This window comes from Loxodonta africana, chromosome 12 (assembly GCF_030014295.1).
Source record: "Loxodonta africana isolate mLoxAfr1 chromosome 12, mLoxAfr1.hap2, whole genome shotgun sequence".
NCBI lineage: Eukaryota > Metazoa > Chordata > Mammalia > Proboscidea > Elephantidae > Loxodonta > Loxodonta africana.
In genome coordinates, this window is record NC_087353.1 from 80,616,717 (window position 1) to 80,631,660 (window position 14,944).

At 41.9% G+C, this 14,944-nt stretch overlaps 1 protein-coding gene across 1 annotated transcript in view; it reads left to right on the plus strand.

Moving 5' to 3' along the window:
• Nucleotides 1-534: 534 nt before the first annotated feature.
• CACNG3 (calcium voltage-gated channel auxiliary subunit gamma 3) overlaps nucleotides 535-14,944 on the plus strand; it is a 111,420-nt gene continuing 97,010 nt past the window's right edge. The window contains exon 1 of the mRNA XM_003418821.4: nucleotides 535-745. Within this exon, the coding sequence (XP_003418869.1) occupies nucleotides 535-745 (211 nt within the window). The remainder of the gene's footprint in view (nucleotides 746-14,944) is intronic.

The window sequence follows — 14,944 nt, forward strand, 5'->3', positions numbered from 1 at the left end:
TGGGAGGCTGGGGAAGCGGTGAACACTCTTCTCAGCGACTCGCCTCCCAGCAGTGCTATTTTTTGCCATCCGCCCTCACCCCCAGCACACGCGCTCGCACACACACGCACGCACGCACACACACACAGACCTCTCTGGATTTCTTTGCCTTGACTCTCCCGGGGCTGTGAGGAGCCAGGCGCATCTCAAACCGAGCTGGCAGCTGCAGGCACCGGAGCCATGCCCTGCATATACCCTCATCCTTACCAATCTCGTGAGGAATGAAAGGAACCGAGGGATACACAGAAGGCAGCAGCGATGTGGACCAACCCTCTGAAGCCTGCACCCTTCCGAGGGCCATAGGCAACCCAGGGAACTGGAGCAAGCTCCAGACAGGAAATCCCAGCTCTCCCAAAGTCCCCCTGGATACTGACAAAAGGAGACCCGAATTGTTGGAAGAGCCTGCACTAGGTTACACAGCTGCAGAGTGATTTTCCCGTCTGTCACTGACCCTCCCCCTCCAACTCCCAGCCGTCCAGAGTACCATGAAGAATTATGAGGATGTGTGACAGAGGTATCCAGATGTTGATCACTACTGTGGGAGCCTTTGCAGCTTTTAGTTTAATGACCATTGCAGTGGGCACTGACTACTGGTTATATTCCAGAGGTGTGTGCAGGACTAAATCTACAAGTGATAATGAAACCAGCAGGAAGAATGAAGAAGTAATGACCCATTCCGGGCTGTGGAGGACCTGCTGCCTAGAAGGTATTTACAAATTCCTCTCAATAGCTCCAAATAATTTAGTTTCTGATGTTTTGGTGGGTGTTTGGGGGAGAAGGAGGCAGTGATGGGGAAAGAGGAATAGTTCAGACTGTTGCTGAGAATGTGCAGGTGTCCAGACTCTGTTCCCAGTAAGACTGATGCTGTATGGGATGAAGGGGTTGCATTTTGTTGATTGTTTTTGGTAGAAGCTTCATGAGAATGAGATTTCTTGGCACTCTAGGCAGCTTCTGCAGTTGATAAAATCTTAAAATCTAAAATCTTCAAATCCCAAATCCCTAAGCGTGTTGTGAACTGCTTTGATCTCTGGCATGTGATGGGGTCTTTGGCTTTGCTTAAATTGAATTTCAGTGGTCATGAGAGAGAAAGGCAGAGGAGAGGAAGGAGGAGGAGAGACTCCCTGACCTGGCCTGGCATGCTGAGATAGTTCCTTATTTCTCAACACAGTCTTATCAGTTTCTTCTGAGTTTGGTCTGATATTTTCATGAACTTCCATTGCCAACCAGTTCCAGGGTGACATACCAGATCCCCTCCCCCACGCACATATGTTAGGAAAACTTCCTTATTAGTACATATTTCACTATTTTGGATCAAAAGAAAACTGAAGTCTTGGTATTTGGTATCTGCTTGTCTTCTTTCTTGCATCATTCCCAAACCCAACAAATATATTTCTATGACATTTCCAGAAGATTCATATTCCCAGAATTGAAGCTTATTTATACCTTCTAATTCTAAAAATCAGAGGGTTCATTCTAAATTATACTGAAGAAGACAGACTGGTTTTAGAATGTAAAGTCCTTGGGTAGCCTGTCTCACTAGCAAACTTGCTTTCCCCATACCAGGAGTCACTCTCAGCATCATTGGGCTATGTCTGGGATTTCAGTGGAAGTAAACAGAAAGATAAAGAAGAAAACCAAAGCTCGTTGGAGCTTGAGGGAAGTCACTGGATTAGAGAAGCAATAGGGAGTTTTCTTAGGTTTCTGAGGCATCTGAGGAGCTTGTCACAGTGATGGGCAAGGAGATCTGGGTTTCCTCTATGCTCCTCTCCCTGCTTGCCATTGGTTCTTCATGCCTGCATTCCCACTGGCTGGCATTTGTCAGGGTTTCTTGGGAACTTGCATTTATGTAAATTGCTTAGGAAATCATGCTATGACATCACTTGCTAGTGTAATATTGCATCATTCGCTGGACTTCTTCCCATGTCCTGACACCCTGAACAACTGCTGTCTGGACTGTAGCACTACTACAATTGATTCTGTTTCCAATGCAAATTTGCAACTGGTGGAAAGCCCAGGTATGAAAAGATTGCTTTAAATGCAGCAAGGATCACCGTGCTTGAAGTCAGAAGATGTAGGTAATGCTATAAACTATCTGTGTGACCTTGGCCAAGACATTTACTCTTTCAAACCCTCAGTTTATTAATTTGGGGAAAGACTAGTTTGGGATAAGTGATCTTGAATTAGTACTATCCAAAACTCATACAGTATCCAGCATACTGACAGAAATTCTATAATTCCTTTCTAAACATGACAAAAATCATAATATTTGTGATCAGGTATGGTGAAGTCATTCAATTGCCTTAGAGAAATTCCAGAATTCCCTTTTCTTGTTGACAATGAGGAATTGAATTATCCTCTTAAAGCTATGATTTGGTGGATGTTTTCATGTCTACATGGTTCTAGGAACGGCATAAAAAACCTGAGGTGTTTCTCAAGCAAAATGGCACAGGTATATACCATGTCTCAGTCATTTCCAATTCTTCTGCCTCTTGAGACTAAACCTCGGAATGCACTATTAAACACCAATTTGGGCTTCCCTTATAATGCTGTATGGAAAAAAAAAAATCTACTAGAGAAGTAGAGGGGCCTAAAATTCCTAAATCCTTGTTCAGAATTTCTCAGCTGATGGTTGATTTCACATCCAACACCATATCTTACACCTACAATTTGTACAAGTAATTGGAACTCCACCTAGGCATTCTAGGCCATAGTGGGAAAACTGAGAATGTGAATCAAGAAGGAACTAAATAAATCTAAAATGTGTCCTTGAGCAAATGAATTCTTTTGAGAACATTTGTTGCTGTCTCTAAAATTTGCCCCAGCTTTTTTGTTGTTGTTGTTACCTTTATTGGAGTATTAAATACAGTAAGATGCACAAATTTGAATGAATCACAATGAATTTTTAGCTATGTATACACCCATATAATCAACACCTAGATGAGTTTCATTGAAATTTGAAGGCAAGATTCTTCTTCGTGTGCTGAATACATCAAGGTATTTGCAGGAGCCTCTGGTTTCTGCATGAGAAGACACATGCAGTAGGCCACATTCATCCTAGGCATTTTCATCCCCTGCTGGAATGTAGGTTTACAGCCATCTCCTTTCGGCATTTCTTGTCTATTCCAGAGCCTCAGCACCCTCATTTTCTGGCTTTTTAAGTGTCAAAGGATAACTGGGGAATCTTATAGCTCAATCTTCTTAGAGATCAAATTAAAAGAGTCCGTTCTTTCATTTTTTTTTTTTTTCCTGGGCAATTTCTATATGTGTAGTTCAGTGACGTTGATTAGATTCTTCATGTTGTGCAATGATTATTACTATCCTTTTCCAAACTATGCTCACACCATTAACACAAACTCAATGCCCCCCAAACAAAAATTCCCCTTTCCCTCTCTCTCCCACTCCTGGTAACCACTACTAATCTTTAGTTTCTATATATTTGCTTATTTCATGTAACTGAGACCATACAGTATTTGTCCTTTTGTGACTGACTTATTTCCTTCAGCATGATGTCAAGATTCATCCATGTTGTGGCATGCATCAGGGTCTTCCATACTTTTTAAGAGCCATAAGAGAAAGTGGCTATTTTGTCCAAAAGAAGATCACGCTCAAAAGGGACATGACAGCTGTCTGCAAATACCGAAGGGCTGTCATACGGAAGAGAGAGATTTGAAATGTTCTGTGTAGCCTCAAGGGGGTAGAAGAAGGAGCTGGAGGAAAACAGGTTTTACCTCAATATAAATAACTATGTGGAATGAGGAGTTTTAGGAGGTGATGAATTCTACAACAGTGAAGATATTCAAATATAAGAAGATTATATCACTTGTCCCTAAACTTGACTAATCATCAGAATCACACAAGGAGCTTCAAAAAAAAAAAATTCTCAAGCCCCACACCTAGATTCTTTGCTCCCATAACTCTGGGGAGGGTGCCTAGAACCTGAATTTTTAAAAAAGTTCCCCAAGCAATTATGATGTTAAAGCCAACATTTATTGAATATTTACAGTGGGCCTAGGGATATCTATGTGTGCTAAGGAGAAGCACATCCCTCAAGTGAGAGAAAGGATGTTTCCAATTTTCATTTCTATAACCCACAAGAACGTCATTCATATGTAGCACTTACTGCATGGTAGTATAACCAACAAGGGTTCTTGACCTGTCTTATTAGCCCATCTAAATAAGACCGACGCCACACCAAGGGAAACAGAAAGTGGAAACTTATTGTTTGCGCAAACAAGGAGCAATGTGGGGCTTAGCAGTCGAAGGACCACACGCTTCCAGCCCCAGGGAACTTTGGATCTTTTATTCCTTCCAGTCCCCAGGGGACAGGATTGGCGCCCAAAATTCGACACCCCGGTCCCTCCCATGCCCATATGTGGAGATCCAGGTGCTGAGTCATTTGCAAAGGAAAGGAATTTTCACTTTGCAAACTGGCTTCGCCAGAGCTGTGTGCTAGAGAACTTCTTCCTCTCAGGGTGAAGTTCAGGTCGCGGTCAAGTTCCAATCCACCGGCGCTCCGGTTCTGCGCGTGCTCCGACCGGTTTGCGCATGCGCGGGATTTTGGCGCCAAATTCAAACCGAGGTTGGGGCAGCACTGTCAGGCCAGTTAGAAACCCGGGTTTGGCAGGCTGCTAGGGTGGAAACTAGCTGAGCGGGGGAAGCCTCAGCGGTCACTTCAGTAGCACTGTTCTAAGAATTTTTAAAAATTAGCTTTTCATCTTCCAAGGAGCTCAGTGATGTAGGTACCATTATCACCCTCATTGTACAGGTGAGAAAACTGAGGCCTGAAGAAGTTTTATAAGTTGCCCAAGGTCACACATGCAAAAGCAGCAAAGTGCTGGGGTTTGAACCCAGGCAACACTGCCTCTCTGAGCATTTGCTAGAGAATGTCAATTCATGCTCTGGTGGACAGTTTGTTACTGGTACAAGCATTAGCTCTTGAGAATGTCGACACACACAGGATTTTCCATTCGAAAGGCTCAGATCTCAAATCACTCAACATGCCTGTGCAGCACCCGCAGGGGTTCAGAAGCCACCAGACAGGCACAAACTTAACAGACATAGACACCCCGAGCCCATTGTAAATACCCAATAAATGAGACAGGAATGTCTCAGGAAGGGACATGCTTTGAATGAGAAAAAAATCGACCTATGTAGAGAGACACCCACGCTAAGAAACCCAAACGAACGCCTGACTCATTATCTGGAAGGCATGCGAGGCATTTACAAAGTAGGGCCCCAACCTGCTGCGTGCTTTCAATGGCAGCGTGTGAATTTGAATGAGAACGTGTTCAGTATGTGACTCTCTCATTAAGAAAACCTCTTGAAGTCCTAGATAAAACCAAAGCAATGTATTTAGATAGTAGAAAAATCCTCTGGCCTAGTAGCAAGGAACCCTGGGTCCTAATCACATTTCTGTCACTAACAGTTACGTAAATTGTGCATGTTATTTTCCTCCTTGGGACCCCAGTTTACTCAGTTCTAAAATGAGAGCTTTGGACAATATTAGGGAATAACAAGCCCAGTTGTCCACAAGGACTAGGTAGGTAATGTAATATGTGAAACAAGAATTTCAAAGTCACCTTAACTCAATCCTGTTGCAGGGGAAGGGGGGATATCAGTACATATAAGGAGATGAGTGGTAACTGAAACTTGGTCTCAGTATGAGAACAATAGGGGGTAGTGGGGACTGTGGCAAATTAGAGAGCACAAGCCCCATCTAAAAGGCAACTATTACTTGGCTTGAGTTGATTTTTACACTGAGGAAACGTGCACAAAACATGGCCCAATCTTCCAAGTAAATAAAAGCCAGATACTCATCCATATTTTTACGTAAAATCTCTTGATTTTTAAAATGTTGGCAACTAGCTCAACTTTTTAAAAACACAGCACCAGCCAAACCACACTCACCTTGTAGTTGAATTTGACCCATGGGTCACTAGTTTGGAGCCCTGGAAATTATCTAAAAGAAACTTTTAATCCAAATTTCTGATATTTTCACATTTGATTCCTGAATTGCTCTTTATTAGTCAATAATCACTTTCCTGGCTCATTAAAAAATTAGCTACTAAGAAAAGAAAGCCCCTGAAGAATTTTAGGATGAGAAACTAAAAATTATGAAAAAGAGGCTTAACATAATATTTCTGCCACAGATGGGCCTGAATGTCACCAAACATCTGGCTGAAAATCCTGGAAAAAAAAAAAAATTAGTCAGTCATTAGACGTTCCCCCATATTTCCAAATCTCCAGATGGTTGACTCTTTTCAACCAGATGGGGTTCCAGCTTTATTTATGTGTTCAGAAGCCTTTGGGGGAAGCTGCAAGGATATGGTTGAGGACAGGATTGAGAGAAGGACATGACGTTTGTTGAACATTTTCTATGTGCCAAGCTCTGTGCCAGGTGCTTTCACATATGTTTTGTATCTCATATCTCCCCCAGTAGAATATAAACTCTATGAGGACAAAGATTCTTGTTTGTTTGGGGGACTGATATATCCCTAGAGCTCAGAAACAGAGCCGAGTAGTTATTACTGCCCATCTAGTCCCGGCTTTAATGTTGCATCTTCCCTTGTATTCCCTCAGAAGGAAACAGAACTTTTACTGTCTTCCCTACTCCTGACCCTTTCACTTCACTCTTTATTCCAACCCCTGAGGCCCAAGAGGCAGAGAGGAGAAAGAGGTGAGCTGGAGTCTTAGGGAAGGATGGGAGTAAGTGATTTAGTCAACTAGTGCTGCTATAACAGAAATACCACAAGAGAGTGGCTTTAACAAAGAGAAATTTATTTCTTCACAGTAAGGTAGGCTAAAAGTCCAAATTCAAGGTGTCAGCTCCAAGGGGGAAGGCTTTCTTTCTCTGTCAGCCTTCTCATCAATCTTCCCCTGGTAGAGGAGCTTCTCAGGTGCAGGGACTCCAGGTCCAGTGGACGTGCTCTGTTCCTGGTGCTGCTTTCTTGGTGGTATGAAGTCCCCAACTCTCTGCTTGCTTCCCTTTCCTTTCATCTCTTGAGAGATAAAAGGTGGTGCGGGCCACACCCCAGGGAAAATCCCTTTACATTGGATCAGGGATGTGGCCTGAGCAAGGGTGTTACATGGCACCCTAATCCTCTTTAGCCACAGGCAGAGATTATGATTTATAACACATAGAAAAATCACAAAATGGAGGACAACCATGCATGGCCTAACCAAGATGACCCATATTATTTTTGGCAGACACAATTCAATTCATTACAGTAAGTGACCATATTTGGGAGCATGGTTGTGGGGTTGATCAGGATTGGAGATGTATAGGTTGGGGTGTGAATATGACTAACATTCAGCCAGAACATGACCCTGTAGCCATCCTGGCTGTTAAAATGTTGAAATACTTCAGTACATGTTGGCAAAGAGCATCTGATCCAAGTCCCCCACCTACCCACCTCCACCACTGCAGCTACCCTAGCTTTTCTTGGGACATCCCAGACCTCCCCAAGATCCATGCTGACTGGCTGGTCTTGTGCCGGACTGATTGTCAAATGTTTTGACTCTTACTACTAGTTGCATCATTGTTATTGGAATGGACCTACACCTCTTCTTTCTTTCTCAAGCCCAGGCCTCTACTTTCTGATTCTAGGATTCTACCTATCTTAGGAGGCAGATGCTCTTAAAATACCCCTATTTATTTCATCACTTGAAATTTTATTTTCTGGATTAGAATAGAGGCAAGTGATCTGAATTCCAAGGTGGGGAAGACCAGTGTGGGTTATTAGCATGGGTTAGTAGTGTGAATTAGTAATGTGTGGAGAAAAAATCACCAGTTGGAGTCAAGACTATTCTGACTCATAGTGACCCTACAGGGCAGAGTAGAACTGCCCCATAGGGTTGCCAAGGCTGTAATCTTTATGGGAGCAGACTGCCACATCTTTCTCCTGCAGAGTGGCTGGCGGATTCGAACCACTGACATTTTAGTTAGCAGCCAAGCACTTAACCAGGGCTCCTCAAGAAAAAACAAAACAAGGATATAAGGCAGAAAGAGAACTATGTCCTTTTAATGTTCTCATACAGCAGTGTCTAACAAGCTTACCTTAGGGGCATCTGATTCTCTGGGGGGAATGTAACTTTGTTTGAATTTGCTTTTATTATAGATTCAAGTCCAGTTGCCGTATAGTTAGATGTTACTTCGTAGAAAACTGGGAAGATGCTCATGAATGTTTTATTCAGTAGAGGTGCAAAGATTTCTGTTCATTAGAGGTGATAACCCCAAATGTTGTGGACTGACTACCCTCTAGGACATGAATCAGTTTTATTTCTAATTTAATAATCTTATTTCAGAATTTCTTTTACTGTGTGTGTATATAAACCCATTGCCATCGAGTCGATTCCACCTCATAGCAACACTATAGGACAGAGTAGAACTGCCCCACACAGTTTCCAAGGGTATAAATCTTTAAGGGAGCAGGTTGCCACATCTTTCTCCCTTGGAGTAGGTAGTGGGTTCAAACCACCAACCACCAGTCGGCAGCTGAATACTTAACCACTTTGCCACCAGGGCTCTCCAATGAAGCCAGTTCTTCTGAGGTTAAAGAGAAGCCTGGAAAGCTCCCAGGTTGTTTTTCTCCCCTCCTCCCTGGCTCCACCTCTGATCACGTCAGAGTCTACTTTTTAAAAGACGGGCCCTAGAAGCTTGAGTTGTTTCCTTTTGGCTGTTGTGAATAATGCTGCCATGAACATTGGAGCAAGCTGGAACACCAGAACAAGAACAACTACCTGTTTGAGTCCCTACTTTCAATTCTTTTGGGTATATAGCTAGGAGTGGAATTGCTGGATCATATGGTAATTCTATATTTAACTTTTCGAGGAACTGCCAGTTTTCCACAGCAGCTGTACCATTTTACAATCCCACTAGCAATCTCCACATCCTCCCTGACCATGAATTCTTGATTCATTCATTCTAAACAATATTCATTGACTTCCTGCCTAGACAAATGACAAGTTAGCATTCTTACACCACTTCTGCCTCCTCTCCTCCATTTCCTCCTAGCTCCTCAGTGAGTTACCTGTGGCTCCAAGAAGAGTCATTCAAGAAGATCGAAGACTGACATCTTATTCCTGGGTTGGGCGTTTGCTTAGGCAGCTCATCTGTTCATGTGCCTACCTCAGCAGAGGAACTGGAAAGAAATGGCAGGGCTGAGAGAGGGAATGGCAACAGGGAAGCCTGTTTGAAATGGCAAGGTTTTGTGAGTTGAGTGGACCTGGTAGAAGATAGCTGAGTGAAGAGCCAATGTTATTCTCAACAAAGAGAGATTGAAAGCATTCCCCCTGAGAACGGGAACCAGACAAGAATGGCCATTATCACCACTCCTATTCAATATTGTATTGGAAATCCCAGCCAGAGCAACAAGGCAAGAAAGGGAAATAAAGAGCATCCGAATTGGTAAGAAAGAAGTAAAACTATCCCTGTTCTCAGATGACATGATCCTATACATAGAAAACACCAGAGATTCCACAAGAAAGTTACTGGCACTAACAGAAGGGTTCAACAAAGTGACAGGGTACAAGATCAACATACAAAAATCAGTTGGATTCCTCTACACTAACAAAGAAAACTCAGAAAAGGAAATCAAGAAAATTACCATTTACAGTAACTCTTGAAAGGATAAAATGCCTAGGAATAAACCTAACCAGGGGCATAAAAGACTTATACAAAGAAAACTACAAAATGCTACTGCAAGAAATCAAAAGAAAAGCATACCATGCTCATAGATTGCAAGGCTTAACATAGTGAAAATATCAATACTACCTAAAGCAATCAATAGGTATAATGCAATCTCAAACCAAATCCGAATAGCAGTCTTTAATGAAATGGAAAAACTAATCTCCAACTTCATATGGAAAGAGGTCCAGAATAGGTAAAGTATTATTGAAGAAGAAGAACAAAGCAGGAGGCCTCACTCTTCCCAATCTCAGAACTTACTGTCCATCCAGCTATGGACAGCTGATCTTTGACAAAGTTTTGAAGTCCATTCAGTGGGGGAAAAAGTGGTCTCTTTAACAAATAGTGCTGGCAAAACTAGATATCCATTTGCAAAAAAATGAAACAGGATCCATACCTCACACCATACACAAAAACTAACTCAAAATGGAACAAAGAATGTTAAACTTAACACTATAAAGTTCCTGGAAGATAACATAAGAACAAAGCTAGGAGTCCTAATTTATGGCATAAATAGACTATCAATCTTAAGTAAAAATGCACAAACAACAGAAGATAAACTAGAAAACTGGGGCATCCCAAAAATTAAATATGTATGCTCATCAAAAGGCTTCACCAAATGAGTAAAAAAAGAACCTACAGACTGGGAAAATATTTTTGGCAAAAACATATCTGACAAGGGTCTAATCTCTAAAATATATAGAAAACTACAACACCTCAAAAACAACAACAACAAATCCATTAAAAAAAAAATGAGCAAAGGACATTAGGAAACACTTCACCAAAGATGACATTCAGGCAGCTAACAAACACATGAAGAGACGTTCCCAATCATTAGCCATTAGAGAAATGCAAATCAAAACTGCAACGAGATACCATCTCACCCCTGCAAAAACGGCACTGATCAAAAAAAGAGGAAACAATAAATGTGTGTGTGGGAGGTTGTGGAGCGATCAGAACCCTTATACACTGCTGGTGGGATTGTAACACGGTACAACCACTGTGGAAAATGGTACGGTGCTTCCTCAAAAACCTAGAAATAGAAATACCATATGATCCAGCAATCCTACTATTAGATATATATTCTAGAGAAAAAAGAGTAGTGACACCAGTAGACATATGCACACCCATGTTCATTGCAGCTTTACTCATAATAGCAAAAAGATGGAAACAACCTAAGTGTCTATCAAGGAATAAAAGGATAAGCAAACTGTGGTACATATGTACAATGGAATAATACGCAATTATAAGATCTTTGCTGCCAATGAAAATATCAGCAGTTTGAATCCACCAGCTGTTCCTTGAAAACCCCACGAGGCAATTCTACTCCGTCCTATATAGTCGCCGTGTGTCAAAATCAACTCAACAGCAATGGGTCTGGTTTGCTTTGGGTTTTACAGAGTGTAACGAGGAGTCTGAAAAATATAACATGGATGAATCAGAGGACATTATGCTGAGTGAAACAAGTCAATAACAAAAGGACAAATACTGTATGATACCACTTTTATAAAAAGTTAAAAATAGGTTTACACACAGAAAGCAACATTCTTTGTTGGTTATCTGGGATGGGAAGGGAAGGGAAGTAGAACTGCTTACTAGATAATAGACATGTATTAATTCTGGTGATGGGAAAGGCAATACTCAGTACTCAGTACGGGGAAAGTCAGGGCAAGGTGACCAAGGCAAATGAAGACACTGTGAGGTATGTAAGAATAAAGGACAATGACGGTAACTACTAGACCATATACAGTTCTTCAACAACAGTAATAGCAATAAATAAAATTTTGAGTGGTTACATAGGTATGCAATATAGATGGAGGAGGGTATATGGGAGGGCATGTGAGTGCATATATGACTATAGCTGTGGGTATTTGTATATACATATTTGTATGTTGCATGTATATTCATACGTATAACAGAACACATAGTGGGCACAGCTATGGAAACTTCTTAGACATACCCAAACACCTCATGGCACTGAGCTACTGAGTTTGAAGGCTAAGGACTGTAGTCTCAGGGGACATCTAGGTCGATTGGCATAATATTGTTCATAGAGATAATGTTCTACATCCTGGTGTGGCGAGTAGCATCCGGGGTCTTAAAAGCTTGCTAGTGGCATCTAAGATACAAGTATTGATGTCTTCCCATCTGGAGTAAAGAAGAGTGAAGGAAACAAAAGGCTCAAGGAAGCAGCCAATCCAAAAGACTAATGGCCCACACGAACCACAGCCTCCTCTAACCTGAGACCAGAAGAACTTGATGGTGCCTGGCTACCACTACCGACCGCTCTGACCAGGGACATGATAGAAGGTTCTAGTTAGAATGTGAGAAAAATGTAGAACAAAACTCAAATTCATAAAAAAGGCCAGATGTAGTGGAATGATAGAGACTGGAGGAACCCCCAAGACTATTGCCCTAAGATACCCTTTTAACCTGGAACTGAAGCCACTCCCAGAGGTCACCTTTCAGTCAGATAATAGATTGGCCTATAAAATGAATAACACCCGTGAGCAACGTGCTCCTTACAACAATCAACTATACGAGACCAAACAGGCAACATTTGCCCAAAAGCAAAGATGAGACGGCAAGGAGGAGCAGGGAAACTGGAGGGACTGAAACCGGGAAGCCAGAGTGAAAATGGGGAGAGTGCTGGCACATTGCCGGGAGAACAATGTCACAGAACAATCTGTGTATGAATTATTGAACGGGAAACCAACTTACTATGCAAACTTTCACCTAAAGCACAATAAAATGTTAAAAAAAAAAAAAAAAAAAAGAAGATAGCTGAGAGAGCAGCTCATTAAGCAAAAAAAAAAAAAAAAACCCTAGCCAGGGCTGCGTTATGTTTGCATTGATGTTGCCCTACATTGGTGCCTAGCCTAGGAGTAAAGCAGGGGGCTGAAAATCAACCTGTGTTTCACTCACCAACACCCCACTCATTAGTCCAGAACTGTGTCCATCCAAAGAAAGGATGGCGTTTTATAAATGTCAACAAGGTGCAGTCCCTGGTAGCATGAGGCAATGAGATGCCAATGGTGGGAGTCCAGGGAGGATGAGAAAAGCTGGACCATAGATGGATGTTCCACATCAGGGAAGCATGCAGTGGGAAGGCCCCACCCACCAAAACCATTGCCATTGAGTTGATTCCAACTTCATGGTGACCTCATGTATTACAGGGTAGAACTGATCTGTAGGATTTTCTTGGCTGTAATCTTTATGAAAGCAGATCACCAGGCGTTTCTTCCTTGGTGCCACTGGCTGGGTTCAAACCACCAACCTTTAGGTTAATAGTTGAGTGCAAAGCATTTGTGCCACCCAGGGACCTGGAAGGCCCCACAGGACCCTCCAATAACCCATGTATGTGCCTGCACAAGAGAGTTGACATGCAGATGCTCACCACACAGAGAGAACTGACAATCAGTGTTAGCTGGAGAAACAGTAACAAGGAACAGAAAGGTTTGCAACCTCACTCAGTTAAATGAAGTGGCATTTTGGCTTTTTCTTTTTTGCTGCTCCCTGCTACAACGTAACAGACGAGCTAGAACCTAAAAGAGGAGAAGGAGGGATAGAGCTTTGATTCGGATATGCAATTGGAAGTTTTAAACACAACTGGAAGCTTTAACAACCAAGAGTGAGTGGAAAGTTAGGAAGCCTTCCCCAAAATATCATCAAGGAAATGATGGCTTGATAGAAGACAGTCAAAAGCCAAAATGAACTGTTGCATGTTTATACGTCACTAAGTTGAGATCAATAAAGAGGATATATGTCACCCATGCTTTGTCTCTAAGGTTCTAGAAGTGGAAAGACTCAATGGTGTATATATTGCTATGATGTGTAACTATATCACAGGAGTGGGCAAACTGCACTCCACGGGCCAAATCTGGCCTGCTGCCTATTTTTGAATGGTCCATGGGCTAAGAATTTTTCTTTTTTCCGAATTAATAGTTTTTTTTTTTTAAGCAGTTTTAGATTTACAGAAAATTTAACAAAGAGTACAAAACCTATGGGTTTTGACAAATGCATAATGTCAGGGGATATATGTGATACCGTTACTGTATCATACAGTATAGTTTTAGTGCCTTAAAAATGCCCTGTGTTCTACCTATTCATTCTGCTCCTTTCCCCCATCCCCACTCCAAACTCCTGGCAACCACTGATCTTTTTACTGCCTCTACAGTTTTTGCTTTTTCCAGAAAGTCATAGAATTTGAATCACAAAGTATGTAGCCTTTCAAACTGGCTCCTTTCACTTAGCAGTCTGCATTTAAGGTTCCTCCATGTCTTTTTATAGCTTGGTAGCTCATTTCTTTTTATCACTGAATAATACTCCACTGTATGGATGTACCACAGCTTATCCATTCATATACTGAAGGACATCTTGGCTGCTTCCAACTTTTGGCAATTATGAATAAAGCTGCTATAAACATTTGCATGCAAGTTTTTATGTGGGCATAAATTTGCAACTCATTTGGGTAAATACCTTGGAGTGCAATTGCTGGGTCATGTGTTAAGCCTATGTTTAGCTTTATAAGAAACCGCCAGCCTGTCTTCCAAAGTGGCTGTATCGTCTTGCATTCCCACCGGCGATGAATAAGAGTTCCTGTTGCTCCGCATTCTTACCAACATGTGATGCTGTCAGTGTTTTGGATTTTAGCAATTCTAATAGGAGTGTGGAGTCTCTGGATGGTGCAGAGTTAACAGTCGCAGTTACTAACTGAAAGGCTGGAGGATTCAGTCTACCCAGAAGAGGCTCAGAAGAAAGGCCTGGGGATCTACTTCTGAAAAACCAGTCACGAAAAATCCTATGGAAGGCGTACACCCAGGAGAAGTGAAGGTGGGAATGCAAACAGAAACCTGTATGTCGATGTTCAGTGCAACACTTTTCACAAGAGCCAAAAGGTGGGAACAACCAAAAGGTCCATCAACAGATGAATCAATAAACAAAATGTAATACAGTAAAATCTGTGAAAGCCAGAACCTGTGTAAGTGAAAACCTGTTTGAGACAGGAAACTCAAATATTCTCCACTACAACGAGTGATAGAAAAGTGTAAGACTGCACCTTGTCAAAGGTGGAAACCTTGCAAGACCTAGATAAAAGAGGCAATCCCATTGTGTTCCTGCTCTAACAGATTTTGCTGTATATTCACACAATGTATATTATGCAGCCATAAAGAGATGAACCCTGAAAACTTTTATGCTGAGCAAAACAAGTTGATTGCA